At 47.5% G+C, this 16648-nt stretch overlaps 1 protein-coding gene across 3 annotated transcripts in view; it reads left to right on the top strand.

Moving 5' to 3' along the window:
- POMT1 (protein O-mannosyltransferase 1) overlaps positions 1-16648 on the top strand; it is a 1532857-nt gene that overhangs the window by 251773 nt on the left and 1264436 nt on the right. For all 3 annotated transcript variants that reach the window (XM_044058401.1, XM_044058399.1, XM_044058400.1), the window contains exon 4: positions 8728-8778. In XM_044058401.1, coding sequence (XP_043914336.1) covers positions 8728-8778 — 51 coding nt within the window. The remainder of the gene's footprint in view (positions 1-8727; positions 8779-16648) is intronic.

Genomic DNA, 16648 nt, shown 5'->3' with positions numbered 1-16648 from the left:
GTATGTCAACAAGCAGGGGGGAACCAGATCCTACCCCCTATATCACGAGGCCACGAGAGTGTGGGGATGGGCAATCTCCACTGGTCAGTTTCTGATAGCAACACACATCTCGGGGTGCTCCAGTATTTTAGCAGACAGATTGAGTCGGGCTATTCTGATGCCATACGAGTGGTTTCTGAAACAGTCAGTAGCGGAGGAGATCTTCCTTGCATGGGGTCAGCCTTGCTGCGATCTCTTTGCATCTCCTTCCAACGCGAAGTGCAGTGAGTTCTTCACTCTGTTTCCCTCACCACGGGAAGTCCCCAGAGATGCTCTAGTCCATGCTTGCCCCCCCCCCCCCCGGGCTACTGTATGCTTATCCACCATTGCCACTCATTCCGAAGTTTCTTCAGAAAGCTTGCTGACTGTGGTGCAAAGTGATGCTCATTGTCCCGTTCTGGCCTTGTCAGGTTTGGTTCCCATTCTTTTGGTCTTATCTCTTAGCTCCCCCGTGGGTTCTGGATCCCTGCCCGGATCTAATCTCCCATCCGTCGGGGGCCCATCCTCCCAATCTGGGCAGCCTCAAGCTGACAGCCTGGTTGCTCCAGTTCCATTGATTGCCAGAACTCCCGGTCTTTCATCCCCGGTAAAATCCATTCTGGTGGCTTCTCTTAAAGATTCCACTAGGAAACTTTATCACAGTAAATGGAAGCGCTTTTCCATTTGGGCCTCACAGAGAAAACTAGATCCCTTTACAGACATGTTACAGCGATGTTGGATTAACTGTCTGGCATTTTTCAGCAAGGAAGCTAGTTCCTCCACAGTGAAAGTACATTTGGCAGCCATTTCTAATTTTCATGTTGGTGAAGACAACATTGCCTTAGCCTCCTCTAGGCTGTGTAAGGCTTTTCTTAAAGGTACTTTTCTGTTACGTCCACCTGTCAAGGATTCAGTGCCTCCTTGGGACCTTACCTTTGTTTTACAGGCATTGGTGGCTCCCCCGTTCAAACCTGCAGCTTCGGTGGATTTGAAATTTTTTTCCTGGAAGAATGCTTTCCTAGTCGCCATTACTTCTGCTAGGAGGGTTTCTGAGCTTCAAGCTCTGTCTGCCGTGCCTCCGTATTTGGTATTCCACAAGGATAGGGTCTCTCTCCGTACTAATCCTTCCTTCTTACCCAAAGTGGCATCTAAAGCAAACATAAACCAGTCCATTAATCTGCACATTTTCTTCCCTAACTTCCAAAATAAAGGTGAATACAAACTTCATTTGTTATATGTTCATAGACAGCTTTGTTTTTATCTTCATAGAACAAAGTCTTTCCGCAAGACTGACCAATTGTTTGTTTCCTTTTCCAAAGCATTTCTGGGAAAAGCTATTTCTAAAGTTTCTTTGGCCAGATGGATCACTCTTTGCATTTCCCATGCATACAAAGCAAAAGGTTTATCTCCACCTGGTATTGTTAAGGCTCACTCTACCAGGTCCATGGTGCCTTCTGCTGCCTTTTGGTCTAGAGTGCCTTTGGACTACATTTGTGCAGCAGCGACCTGGGCCAATTCGCATACCTTCATTTCCCATTACAAATTAGATCTGATTTCTAGGGGTAGAGCATCCTTTGGCTCTGCGGTGCTCAGGAATATCCTTCCATAAGGGCCTCCCAGGATTGGAGTAGCTGGGGACTCTGTCCCACAGGTTGCAGATAAAATGAAGTTAACTACTTCAGATAAAGAAGTTATGTACTCACCATAACATTCCATCTGAGTAGTTATATTTCATTTTTCTGCAACATTCCCTCCCTTCGTCCCCCTGACCTTGCTCTGTCTTTTCAGGTTTGGTTCAGTGGGCTGAGTTGCTTATGTATTTAGTTGCAGCAAACTCGATCTGAGGGAAGATGGGAGATGGTAGGGCATTATGGGTAAGGGGAGGAGCTTGGATCTTGGAGCAGATGCTAGAAAAAAAGTTGCCATCTCAGATCTGATATGGATCCGTATACCCACAGGTTACAGAACAATGAAGTATAACTACTCAGATGGAACGGGAGTACATAACTTTTTTTTCATGGCAGTGACCCACATAGCTGGTAGCTGTGGAGGTATGTTTATTTCAGACAAAATAAATGTAAAAAACATATGACAGATGACTTCTTAATCGCCCTCCATGTTCATTTTCTTAATAACTGTAACATTTTCAAATCCTTTTTAACCTTTCCCTTTGCATTCCCGTTCTTGTCGCCAGTTCACTTATATCTGCCCCATGTGCTTCTGAACTTGTATCACCTGTTTTTTCTGCCTATCCTTCTCCTGTATGAAGAAATTATTCTTTTTAGAGATGTACATTAATAAACACGAGTGTTCCCGCAGATTACAGCTGAAATACTTGAGCTTGAGACTCTCATTATTTATTGAGTTTAAATCTAAAGATCTGATGCTATTCATGTCATTATTGATCACAGATGGGTCTTGGATCCAGCCTCAGATCCAAGCCAGCAAAGTGAGTGACAGCTCCTGAGCTCGAGCTTCTCCCCTCCCAGGAACCCCTGCTACCCATAATCCTCAGATCTCATTTGCTGCAAACAGGGAATAGATGTGTTTTCTGCAGCTGAAGCTCTTCTGTTAGATAAGTAACCTTTTTGGGTAACTTTTTGAAGTTTTATCTCTCTCGCTTTATTATCTGACAAGTGTAGTTAATTTCCTTTAGTTCAGCAGTAGCCCACCCCCTTAGTTGATCGCTGGTCAGTTAGGGTTTTCCCACCCTTTCCCTTGTTACTTTCTTTCCCTTTCTGTGTGTGTGTGTGTGTGTGTGTGTGTGTGTGTGTGTGTGTGTGTGTGTGTGTGTGTGTGTGTGTGTGTTATGGCTGACAAACACTCCGGTTTCAGGCATTGCTCCTCATGCAGTCGGAAGTTAGCTCCTGTCAACATGCATGACGAGTGTGTCTACTGTCTAGGAGAGTCCCATTTAGAGATTGAATGTGATATCTGTTCAGGGTTCTCAGAAACAAGCTGCTTCTTAAAGGGCGTGCTAAAGGAGGGCTCCTAGTCTTGGGCTTCCCCTCCAAAACTCCTTTGGATCCCAAGAGGAAGCCCTCTTCCTCTCAGGACTCCCCTGCTAAATAGCCAAGCCTCTCGGATCCCTGTGCCCTGGATCTGAGTTCAGCATCTGGTGCATCGGCTCCGTGGTCTTTGACTCTGAGAGCCTTGGCTGGATCTGAATCCTCGGAGACTCTGAGATCCTTGGATCCGATTGGATCAAAAACCTCCTCAGATCCAACGAGCCTGTCCGATCCGTCCGTGGGGTCCTTTAGTGTGTTTGGAGCCAACTGGGCCATAGGATCTGACAGCCCCCCTCGGAGCCCATTATTATAATAGATCATCCAGCCCCTTCCAGGGTTTTGGATCCGAGAAAGTCCAGCAGGTCCTCCTCCAGGGACCACAGACTTTCAACCCATTCAGGCCATTCTTCAAGTTTCCTCCCACTCTACTAGGAGTTTACTCCCATCTGATATAGACCAGATGATGAGGAGCTTTCTCAAAGCCCAAATGGAACTAGGCTTGCTTCCATCTCCTAGCCACTTGCCGAGGGGCTCTTCACCCACATCAGAACTGCTCTCTTTCTGTCTGACTCCTGCGAGCTTGGCTCCCCAGGGTTAGAGCTTGCCTAAGGAGACGTCTTCTGTGTCTGGTAGTGCTCCCAGTCCCATGCCGCCTGGGTCCCTGGCTGGCTAAGCCCCCTTGCCCATGACCCAAGAGATCCATGGGGGCCACCGAGGGGGGGGGGGGTTCCAGACTGTTCCCTTCCATTGGGGGCTTCCACCTTGGATAGCTCAGAACTGATCTCATCTGGGGACGTCAGTACTGTGCCAGGGTCTCCCCTCCTGCCCCAGTCGGTTGTTACCGGTGGGGAGGAGGGTGAGGCTTCTTTTAACTGATATCGTCTGAGGATGTCAGTACTGTGCTGGGGTCTCCCCTCCTGCCCCAGTCGGTTGTTACCAGTGGGGAGCAGGGTGGGGCTTCTTCTAGTCCGTCTGCCTTCCGGGCGATAGAGAGGACCGTCTCCGGCTGGTCGGCTCTGGACCCACCCCTGCCTGGTTCTGTTTAGGGTGCCGAATCTTCATCATCGGTCCAGGTCAGCCTTCCTAGGATCACCTTCAGAAAGGCATTACTCCCATAGGGGTACCCTCCTCCAAATCCTCCCCAGAGTCCATGGTGGAGAAACCTCTTCAAAAGAGGGACATGCAAGAGGAGGCACCTGGACTCCTCTCAGGAGTCCCTCACTGAGGACATGGATTTTGATTAAGGGAATGGGTCCCTCTGACTGCCATCTGAGGAGGTGTCCTTTGGAGATATACTTGAGATCCTGAAAGAGCGGGGTGGTTGGTTTTCCCCCACCCCATCCTCAGAGGAATTTGTGTTTCTGAGGGTGTTCAGGGCAGGCCCATCTTTCTCCTTGGTGTATCCCCCTCTGGATGAGCTAGTCCAGCTCATTGCTAGCAGGGCGTGGAAGGAGCCGGACACAGTAGAACCGGTCCCCAAGAGGGCAGACAAGTTTCTAATTCCTCAGAAAGACAAACCTTTCTGGAATAAGGATGTCCCTGTAGATGCTATTGTGTTTGCCACAATCACCAAGAAAAAACTCGTGGAACAGAGATCTGTGGTCCATGCCCCTAACAGAGAGTCATGGGTGACTGAACATTTTGGGAAGTGCATGTATGCCTCAGCTACCTTCGGACTGAGGACTATGAATTATATGACACATTTCACACAGCTGCAAAGGGATTTGGTATCTGAACATTCCTCTTCCCTTTCAGAGTTGTTGCCTCTGGAGATCCTTAAACTGGTCTCTCTGAAGCTCTCCACTCTCACTTCTCTTGCTAATGCCTTGATGAGGTTGATCTCGAATGCTGTCGAGGCCACCTCACAAGCGGCGGGTACAGGCATTGGTATTAGGCATCATGTCTGGCTTCACCTTTGCGGGCAATTTCAAGGCATCCTTTATCAATGCCCCTTTTGATGGATCTACTCTGTTTGGTCCTTCGGTTGAGAAAACACTGACCTCCAGTGAGCAGAAGGGAAAGACCTTGTCTGCAGTAGGGATCAAGTTTTGTACTCCCCAACATTCCTTCTCTAGGACTTAGAGGGGTAGTAAAAAGCTATGGTTCTGCAGGAAGCAGTCTTCCTTCCAAGGTGCTCCTCAGGAGTCCTCTTCTTCCGGCTGAGGAAGGGGATTTGATGGCAGATGCTGGCCCAGAGGCAGAGGAGGTCTACAGAATCAGGGCTTCCGAGAACCCTTCTTGGAGAAGCCCCCCAGTGCTCTCTTGAGGTGCTTCCTGACTGTCCTGCCCTGGAGGCAGTTGGAGGTCTTGTCTCCTTGCACCACCTGGCTTGGGCTTCTATTACCTCAGACCATTGGGTGCTAAATATTGTGTCCAGGGGATACATTATACCCTTCGATCACCCCCCTCCAACCGAAAAGTCACTCCCGGACATCCCACCCTGTCAAAGGTAGTTAGCTCTGACAGAGGTTCAAGACCTCCTTCAAAAAAGACCCATCCAGAAGGTCCCAACAGGACAACAAGGATCCAGTACTTAATCTCACTTCTTTTTAGTGTCGAAAAAACAGGGGACCTGCATCACATTCTGGACCGCAGCAAGTTGAATTTATCAGTCAAGAAGTTAAAGTTCCAAAAGGTCACTGTTCTTTCCATTCTTCCACTTCTGCCCAAGGGCGATTGAATGTGCTCAGTAGATCTCAAGGATGCGTACTATGACATAAAAATAGACAGGCGCTCCAGGAGATTGGCCAGTCATTATCAGTTCAGAGCCCTGCCCTTTGGCCTCACCTCAGCCCCCCAGGTGTTCACCAAATGTATGGCAGTGGTAGCAGCCCATATCCGGCTACAGGGCTTTCAGGTCTTCCCATACCTGGATGATTGGCTCCTCATGGCTCCCACAAAGCATCTCCTCTCTGTAGCCACAGATTTCACTCTGTCTATTTTGCGATGTGGGCATTACTGTTAACTTACCCAAGTTACACCTTGCTCAGTGTCAGGGACTGGAATTCAGAGGGGTTCTTCTGGACACAGTGTCAGAGACTGCAGCTTTTTCCCCTGTGCAGGGTAGACGTGATCTGGGAGCAAGTTCTCCTCCTGGTTCAGGACAGTGTCCCCACCCCACCTGATTCTTCAAGCACTCCAGCTGATGGTGGCAGCTATTAGTTGGTTTCCATCACCAGGTACCACATGTGGGTGCTTCAGAGGACCCTTGCGGTACAGTAGTCTGCTCACCCCCTATGTCCATGGCAATATGAATATCTTGAATCTGCTGGGGTCACTTAGCATGGTGGCTCCAGTCCAAGGATCTTCTGCTAGGGAGACCTTTTTTGTCTCCTGCAACCCCAAGCCATGGTGACCACGGACACCTCCCTGTTGGGGTGGGGGGCGTTTTCAGGGAAGGATGGTCCAAAGCCACATGGTCCCCACTGGAGATCAAGTTTGCACATCAACATCCTAGAGATGAGAGCTGTCCTACTATCATTGCAAGCCTTCCAGGACTATCTCCCTCTCTGGACTTTAGCAGTTCAGACAGACAACATGGCTGTAGTCTGGTACATCAACAAGCGGGGGGGGGGGGGGGGACATGATCATACCTGCTGTGCAGAGAGGCCATGAAAGTGTGGGAATGGTCAATATCCTCCAGGCGCTTTCTTCTTGTAATGCATATCCCTGGTGATTCCAACGTGCTGGCAGACAAGCTTAGCAGGTCTATCCTGAGTCCCCACAAGTGGTCCCTGAAACAGTCAGTGACAAGCTGGATTTTCGACCGATAGGGTCTTCCGTGCTGCTATCTGTTTGCATCCCCAGCCAACCACAAATGCAGCAAATACTTTGCCCTGATTCCCCCACCAGGGGAGTCACCCAGGGATGCTCTGATTCAAGATTGGCCACTGGGACTCCTCTATGCCTATCCTCCAACACCCCTCATTCCCAAAGTTTTACAGAAAGCCCGTCACTTGAAGGATCACCTCATCCTCAATGCCCACTTCTGGTCTTGTCAGATGTGGTTCTCCCTCCTCTGGTCTCATCTGAAATATCCACTCTGGATATTAGATCCAGTCCAGGATCTCATTTCCCACCTATGGGGACTTCCTCCGCCTGACCTGATATCCCTGAGGCTGACAGTGTGGTACCACCAGTTCCAATGATTGTCAGTCAGGTTAAGCTACCTTCTCCAGTGAAGGACGTTATTTTGGCATCTCAGAAACCTTCTAATAAAAAGGTTTATTCCAGCAAATGAAGAGGTTCTCTCTTTGGGCTTGTCAGTGGGACATTGATCCCTTTTCCTCTCTGGTTCTGGACATTCTGTCATTCCTCTCCTCTCTGTTCTAGCAAGGAGCAAGCTTCTCGACAATAAAGCTTCAACTGGCAGCTGCTTGTAACTTTCACCTAAGTGATAATCCCATGTTTTCTTCTAGGGGGTGTTCTTGCTCAGGCCTCCTTTCAAAGCTCCGTCTCCCCCTTGGGATGGTACTTTGGTGCTGCAGTCCCTGACACAACCTCCCTTTGAACCTGTGACTATGTGTGATATTAAGTTTCTGTCTTGGAAGACTGCCTTTTTGGTGGCTTTTACCTCTGCTAAGAGGGTTTACCAAATTGCAAGCTCTTTGCATAAAGCCTCCATTTATGATTTTTCACAAGGATATGGTCTCTCTCAGGACCGATCCTTCATTCATTCCTAAAGTAGCTTCAGAAACTAACCTTAACCAGTCTATTCAACTTCCTGTCTTTTTTCCCAATTTTTCGAACAAAGCAGAATATCAGCTACATTGCCTGGGTTTACATAGGCAGTTACATTTCTATTTGAAGAGGACTGAGGATGTTTGAAAGTCAGATCAGCTTTTCGTGGCTTTCTGTCATGCCAGGAATGGCAGGGCCATTTCCAAAGTGTCAGTTTCATGTTGAATAGCTTCTTGTATAGCTCACATTTACGAAAACAATCAGAAGGATCTTCCCAAGCCTATTAAAGCTCATTCTACTAGGTCAGTGGCTACCTCTTCGGCATTCTGGGTAAGACTTCTTTGGATGACATTTGTGCTGCTGCCACTTGGTCAAACCCCCATACTTTTGTAACACATTACAATTTGGATTTGGTATCTAGGGGTAGAGCTTCATTTGGTTTGTCTGTGCTCCGGCATGTCCTTCCTTGAGACCTCCCAAGGTCATGGATAGCTGGGGACTCTCACCTATCTGTGATCAATAATGACATGTATAGCATCAGGTAAAGAGTCATTTACTTATCATAACTTAGAATCTGTGCTATCCAGTGTCATTATTCATGTTCCCACACTCCGTCCCCCTCCTTCTGGTGGCCAGGGGATTCTTAGAGTAATGGTGTGTTTGGTTCTGCTGTTCCTGGGTGAGGACAGTATCACTGTTCTGATATTTATCTAGCAAACTCAATCTCAGGATTATGGGTAGCAAGGGTTCCTGGGAAGGGAGGAGCTCGAGCTCAGGAGCTGTCGCTCATTCTGCTGGCTTGGATCCAAGGTCGGATCCAAGACCCATCCATGATGAATAATGACACTGGATAGCACTGATTCCAGGTTATGGTAAGTACATAACTGTTTTTTTAAACAAGTGTACCTTCTGAATGTTTGTAGTCATTCTATAGAACAGATATTGTGTGCAGTATATTAGCAGAAGAGTAAGAAATGCATTCTTTAACTCCACTGTATACATGTCTTTCCCTCTGTTTCAGGTTATATGGGTGGATTTGATGGAAATTTTCTGTGGAATCGTATTGGAGCAGGTAAGACATTTCTGTTTTCTTTCTCTTTAACAGAGAATAACTATTAATAACAAGTGGCTGAATGAAGAAAACTGTAAGATGATCTGCTGGGCAATCTAGTTTACAGACAATGTAATATATTGTATTTAATCTATATGTGCAATGTGGCCAATCTGTGGTCATGCTGCTTTGTATTCAGTTTCATCTTTAGCTTACCCTCTAAAGTATCCATTGCCTGTAGAGCATGCAGTCAATTCTTTACTATCTAGTATTTTCATAAGTAACATTTTTTTTGTATTTTTTGCAGTACTTATTGTTTTACTATATAATGCTTTTCATTACAATATAATAATCTTTTAAGGCATGAAGTGCTCCAAATTCCGGAAGAAAAAGCCAACTTTGTTAAACCACTTTTTTAATGTAAGAAGGGTGTTTAACAATGTTTTAATACCTGATGTTAAGTTGTCTATCTCGCCTTCATTCTTGCTGGATGGGTTCGGAGCCGACCTCGGCTCCGACTCGGCCACTCTAAAAGCTCGAGAGTTGGTTCCACCGGCTCGAGGCTCCCCTTATATCCCACAATGCTAGGCGAGAGTTACCTCAGATCTCGTTTGCCGCTACAGCTTCGAGGTTGGTTTTCTACCGGTTCTTGGTAAGTGACTTTTTCTTGTGTAATTTAGTCTTTCAAAACCCCTTTAATTTAATATATTTACTTAATTCCCTTAGTTTAGAGAAATTTTTATCCCCTTCTAAAAAATTTCCGTTTTTTTCCCTCAAGAACCTTAGGTTCTTCCCTTGGGCCTACAGGCCTTTTCTCTTCCCTAGTGGAGTGTGTGTGTATTATTTTATTTTAAAATCCTAGTTAGTGGTTTTTATTATAATTTAACTTGACAGGGTGTAACTAGTGTGTTTGTGTGTGTGTTTGTTTACACCTGTTTAAAATGTCTAAAGAAGCAAAGGTCTCCGGATTCAAGAAGTGTGATGCGTGCTGTCAGAAAATGTCTCTGACAGACGCTCACACTTCTTGTGTCTACTGTCTGGGGCCTTTGCACCTGCAGGACTCCTGTGCTGTGTGCCATGGCTTCAGCCCCAGGGTCCTGCAGGAAAGAAAAAATAAATTGATACTAAGAGGCTTACTCAAACCAGAGGATTCCCTATCTGTTTCAACAGGGAAGCCCTCTAAGGCATCTAGGTCTTCGGCTCCGACAACTGAGCCGAGACCTAAGGTTTCTCAACCTCTGCCTTCATCGGCTCCGGCTGGAGCCGATAAATCTCAGTCCACAGTTTCTGTGGCTCTCGGCTCCGGCCGGAGCCGAGGTAGTAGAGTTCCCGTGTCGGCTCACCAGACCTTCGGAGCCGACAACTAGGAAGAGGTCCAGGTCACCATCTCTTGGCTCCGCTCATTCGCTCCAGGATCTCCCCTGCTGTCTGAACGGAGCCAAAGATCTCACTCCTCTAGGTCATCGAGGCTGTCGGATCATGACCTTCAGAGGGTAGTGAGTCGACTTCTTAAGTCCGAGGCACTGGCCCAGATGCTTCAGTGCCCGACTCATCAGTCGATGCCTGCCCCGGTCCATCAACAGATTCCTCCTTCGACTCTCTTGAGCTCGGAGCCGGGTCGTGTCGGAACCGAGACTGTGATAGCGTCGGAGCCGATACAATTGTCTTCGGCCCGCTGCCGGCTCCGCTTCTTCCTTGGAAGAATCTCGGCGCCGACTTCCCTCGTCGGCTCCGAGGGGGTGAGTGGCATCGGACCCTTGTCCGACCCCCCTCTCCCTCTCGGTGCTTCGGCGCTGGTGAGTTCAGCTCCGACATCGGCCTCGGAGCCATCACTGTCGGTGCCGAGGGGGGTTCTTAGCTTCTCGGAGCGGGGACCTCTGGCTCTGCCTGACAGGGGTGCATTCGAGGTCATGCGGAGTGTGTTAGAGCCTGGCTCTACTCCACAGTCGGCTCCGTCCGCCCCTCCCTCTATGGTGCCTCAGGCTAAGTCGACTCACTCCCTCATCCCGGACCGCAGAGAGCCAGCTCCTCAGGAACCCCGTGTGGGGATTTCATCCTCTTCCGAGGCCTCTCCTGATTTGGCAGAAGAGCCCCTCGGAAGAGGAAGTGTAAGAGGAAACACATTGACTCACCTGAGTCCATCACGTCAGACACAGATTTGGATGATTCTGAGGGTTCCCCCCGTTCCCCTTCTGAAGATGTCTCATTTGCAGACATTCTGGAGATCCTGAAACAGAGGGGAAATTGGCCAGCCCTCAACCCTTCGGAGGACGAATCTGTGTATCTTGAGGCGCTTGGCTCTCGCCCTTCCACCTCCTGGGTGTCCCCCCTTGACCCCCTCATGCAGGTGGTTGCTAAGAAGGCATGGACGGCTCCTGATTCAGTGGACCCCACTCCCAGGAGACCCTCCAAGTTCATAACAGCACCAGCAGACAAACAGTTCTTAACAAAAGGAGTCTCTGTGGATGCTATGGTGGTAGCTGCTGCCACTAAGAAGGAGCTAGCTGATCCTTCAGTACCTGTCCATCCACCTAACAAGGAATCTAGGTCCATGGACAGGTACGGAAGCGGATGTTCTCGCCAGCGACATTTACTATGCGTCGCTGAACTACCTGTGCCATTTTACCCGACCTCAAAGGGACTTGATCAAGGAAGCGAGTGAAATGTTAAAGGACCCTACAGCTGCGGGTTTCCAAGATAAGATGAACACGCAGCTGGCTACCCTTAACTCCATAACCAACTCCTCCATGCCTTCTTTCTTACGCTGCTGATGGAGCGAGCAGAGCCGCAGGGACAGGTGTGGCCTTACGTAGGCATGCCTGGATGCGGCTATGCAATTTTGGACCCTTCAAGACGTCTTTCACTAACTCCCCGCTTGATGGATCATCCCTCTTTGGTCCTCAAGTGAAAGAAACCTTGACTAGGTGCGAGACTGATGGCAAGACCCTTTCTGCCGTCGGAGTCCATTTTTCTACTCCTTCTAGCCCTTACCCCAAAGGCCAGAAAGGTGGAAACATGTGGTTCCGTAAACAATCTCAAGGGACTTCGCCTGACGACAGAGTCGCTTCCCGCCAGAGGCAGAGGCGGAATAACAATGGTAGACGCCGCCTAGGGGCAGGGGGACCGCAGAACCAGGGCAATGGGGAAGCCAACCCTGACAAGCCCTTTCAGCATCCCTGAGGTGTTGCCCGACTGCCCATCTTCGGAGGCAGTCGTGGGAAGATTGTCACTGTACCCAGAAGCCTGGCTATCCCTGACTCAAGACAAATGGGTACAGTCCATCATTTCCAAGGCTATTCTATCCCCTTTCTTCACATTCCAAATCAGTCAAAAATCCCTTCCAGACGCTCCACCCGCTCAAAGGGATCTAGCGGTTTTGGAGATTTCAAAACTGCTTGCAAAAGAGCAATTCAGCCAGTTCCAGCAGACCAGCAAGGATCCGAATCTACTCAAGGTTCTTTTTAGTTCCAAAGAAAACAGGGACTGGAGACCAATTTTGGATCTCAGTGTCTTGAACAGATCAGTCAAGAAAACAAGATTTCGGATGGTCACGCTGCAATCCATCCTTCCCCTTTTGGGCAAAGGAAACTGGATGTGCTCTATAGACCTTCGGGATGCGTACTATCACATAAAATGAACAGACGCTCCAGAAGATTCCTCCGCTTCAGGCTGGGAACCAGTCATTTTCAGTTCAGGGCCCTGCCCTTTGGTCTCACCACTGCCCCGGTGTTTACCAAATGCATGGCAGTGGTAGCTTCTCACCTGAGACGACAAGGATTCCAGGTGTTTCCATATTTGGACGACTGGCTCCTCACAGCTCCCACCAAGCATCTCCTTCTGATGGCCAGAGATTACACTTTTCGCTTGTCAAAAGCTGGGTATTTCAATAAATTGCGAAAAGTCTGTTTTGTCGCCTTGTCGCACTATTACCTACATAGGCGCAAATCTAGATACAATAAACATGTCTGCAAGACTAACACATCAGAGAATAACAGACATTCACAAATTGGTATCACTCCTTTTCAACAACAACAGAATCAAAGCCAGGTTAGTTCTGAAGGTGTTGGGAATTATGGCAGCGCCATACCTCTGCTTCCATTAGCCAGATACCACATGCGGATCCTTCAATGGATGCTCTTTACTCAATGGTCATACCAGCAACTTCCAATGTCTCACACCATTATGATCACGCAAGCGTGCAAAAATCATCTCATGTGGTGGATGTCTTCCCTCAGCTCTTGTTGGGAAGACCCTTTGTTCCACCCTCCGGTTGCTACTCTGACAACGGATGCCTCCCTGATCGGGTGGGGGCATTATCAGGGCAGGACGGTCCAGGGCACATGGCAACCAAACGAATGCCACTTGCACATAAATGTTCTGGAGATGAGAGCAGTGCTTTTAGCGTTGCAAGCCCTTCAAGACTCTATTCCCTTGGGAACGATTGCAATCCAAACAGACAATATGTCTGTAGTGTGGTACATCAACAAACAAGGCGGAACCAGATCTTACCCCCTGTGTCGAGAAGCACTCAGACTGTGGCAATGGGCGATTTCTTCTCAGCGGTTTCTGATAGCAACGCACATCCCCGGAAAGTCCAATCAAATTGCGGACAAGTTGAGCAGAGCTATACTCATGCCTCACGAGTGGTCTCTGAAAGATTCTGTAGTGAGAGAAATTTTTCTCAAGTGGGGTCAGCCTTGCTGCGATCTTTTTGCTACTCCCCAAAACAGCAAGTGCAGAGAATATTTCACTCTATTCCCTTTACCAGGCCAACCCAGCAGAGACGCTCTAGTCCAGGTTTGGCCCCGGGGACTTCTGTATGCATTTCCTCCTTTCCCACTGATCTCTCAAGTGATACAGAAAGCTATCGCTCAGAAGGCCTCATTGATCCTCATTGCTCCTTACTGGCCTCGACAAGTGTGGTTCCCCTTTCTACATCGTTTTCTCTTGGAGCGACCGTGGAATCTGGACCTAGTTCCAGATCTTTTTATCCATCAGTCGGGTCAGTTTCATCGCTCCCTCCCCTCTCTGAACCTCACTGCTTGGTTCCTCCAGTTCCAACCTTAGCCAGGCTTCCTCAATTATCTCACTCTGTTAGAGATATTTTGATAGCTTCCCATAAATCTTCCACTCGAAAGATTGAGTAAGTGGAAACGCTTCACATATTGGGCTCAAGGAAAGGACATAGATCCTTTCACTGCTTCCATCCAATTAGTCCTTGATTTTCTAGCTGAACTCTTCCATGCAGGTTCATCTCCCTCTACACTTAAAGTTCAATTGGCAGCTATTTCTAACTTTCATGTGGGTATTTCTGAATCTGCCTTAATGTCCCACAAGCTTTGCAAAGCCTTTTTGAAAGGAGTTTTTCTTCTCAGACCTCCTATAAGAAATCCTCCTTCTCCTTGGGACCTAAATTTAGTTCTTGCTTCTTTGATTCTTCCCCCTTTCGAACCTGCAGTCTCCTGTTCTTTAAAATTATTATCATGGAAAACTCTTTTTCTGGTAGCTATTACATCAGCTAGAAGAGTTTCAGAGCTACAAGCACTCAGCTGTCGTCCTCCTTATCTTTTGTTTCATAAGGACAGAGTATCCTTACGAACTAATCTGTCCTTTTTGCCTAAAGTGGTCTCGACGTCAAATTTAAATCAAAGCATTGATCTACCTGTCTTTTTTCCAGAATACTCCAATAGGTCTGAACAAAAATTACACTGTCTGGATGTTCACCGTCAATTGAGGTACTACTTGGATAGAACAAAACAGTTCAGAAAATCTGATCAGCTGTTTGTCTCCTATGCGGAAAGCAGAAAGGGACTTTCAGTTTCAAAGGTATCATTATCCAGATGGCTAACATCTTTGATTTCCCTTGTATATGAAATTAGACATCAAAAGCTGCCTGATAGACCTAAGGCTCATTCCACCAGAGCTTTGGCTACTACTTTAGCCTTCCAAGACAGACTGCCTATTGACACCATTTGTGCAGCGGCTACTTGGGCTACTCCTCACACTTTCATTTCTCATTATAAGTTGGATTTAGCTTCTAGGCATAGAGCTAACTTTGGTTCCACTGTTCTCAGGAGTCTGTTCCGTTAGGCCACCCGGGACAAGGTGCTAGGGACGCGGTCCCATCCAGCAAGAATGAAGGCGAGATAGACAACTTAACATATAGAAGTTATGTTCTTACCATAACGCTCCATGTTAGTTGTCTTCTTCTCGCCTTCTTCTTGCCCCACCCTCCTTCCCCCGGCCTGGACAGACCTAGAGGAGTTGTGATTGTGACCTCTCTTTCTACCACCTCTTTCTTAGACATATGCTATTATGCATATTTCCTGGTTCAGGATGTAGGTCACCCTTCTTTCTTCCTGTTGTTAGAGGTGGACTCTGTTTTACAGTTATTCTGTTACTATTATAAGCTGGGGTTAGCTTACAAACGAGATCTGAGGTAACTCTCGCCTAGCATTGTGGGATATAAGGGGAGCCTCGAGCCGGTGGAACCAACTCTCGAGCTTTTAGAGTGGCCGAGTCGGAGCCGAGGTCGGCTCCGAACCCATCCAGCAAGAAGAAGGCGAGAAGAAGACAACTAACATGGAACGTTATGGTAAGAACATAACTTCTATTTAAGCACTAGTCTGCAGCCATGAGGTGAATTTCTTAACATGTATGTCTCAATAGGTTCATAAGAGATTGCTAGGCTAACGGCTTAAGGGCCCTTACAAGCTAGCCAGTATAACCCAACTTTACCCAATATATGGCTCTTAGGGAAAAAAAGATGGCATAGGTCTGTGCTTGTGCATTGAGTATCTTACATTGCTCTTGTCCATAAGGAACATAAACACTACTTCAGGTGTGAATTTGTGATTCCTTAGCCATTGTTTCAAATTGCATTTGAAGAGGGGCATGGAAGGGCTTTGCTTAATGTGAATAAGAAGCCTGTTCCAAAGAAGAGTAATCAATCTCTGAAACCCATATCTGTCTCTCCAGCATGTTTTGTTTGAGTCACTGACTAAGTTTAGATCACTAGACAGGGTGATCCTCATGCTGTTTGACTTGCAGATGTATAGCAGCTCCATCAGGGGTTGGATTTGTGAGTGCCTTGTAAGTCAGGCATAGGTCACTCCTTAACACTCGGTAGGAGACAAGGCACAGGGCTTTTAGTCTATCCACATAGTTCATTTTGTTTACACCCTGTATTTTCTTTGTGAGGAACATCTAAGGTCATGCCAGTTAGTGTAAGTCCCTAGTAAAGTACATGCCAGATGGCGCACTGTACTCAGTTATTGGTCTAATAAGGGCTGAGTACAGCAGGACTTTAATTTCCTTGGATCTGGATGCCATACCTTTACTTATAACTTGTGCTACATACAAATATTTCCTCACCATTGTGGACACATGGTGTCAATGTTCAGGCCACTTTCCATCTGTGTACCTAGATCACTCACCTCTGAGTCCACTCTAAGGGGTGTGCTATTGATGTTGTAATTTGCAGAGGTATCTGTCTTCCAAAAGGGTAGAGTAATGCATTTTTTCCATTTAGTTTTAGGCCATGGTTCTGGCACCAATCATTTGTCTGATCTTGACTCCTCTGAAGGATATCTACGTCAGTGGGGAATTCCATGATTGCTCCCAGCTTGCAATCATTGACAAACTTTGTCATCCAGAGGCCTTCCACATTTGCCTTGACTTCACAGAAGTATATTCTGAACAGGACTGGTCTCATTACTGAGCTCTGTGGCACACCACTAGTAATTGGACTCTTACTGGATCTAGATTCACCCACTTTAAACACGTGTCTTGTCTGTGAGCCAGCTGGCTATCCATCTGGTGACAGGAGGGATTTATGCCCAGTTTTGTGGGGAATTGTTTCAAATGCCTTGACCAGGTCGAGATAGGCGGT

Source organism: Protopterus annectens, chromosome 16.part0 (genome assembly GCF_019279795.1).
Source record: "Protopterus annectens isolate FY-2018-M chromosome 16.part0, PAN1.0, whole genome shotgun sequence".
Lineage (NCBI taxonomy): Eukaryota > Metazoa > Chordata > Ceratodontiformes > Protopteridae > Protopterus > Protopterus annectens.
The sequence above is the reverse complement of the archived record's forward strand: the minus strand, read 5'-3'. Positions and strand labels throughout refer to the sequence as shown.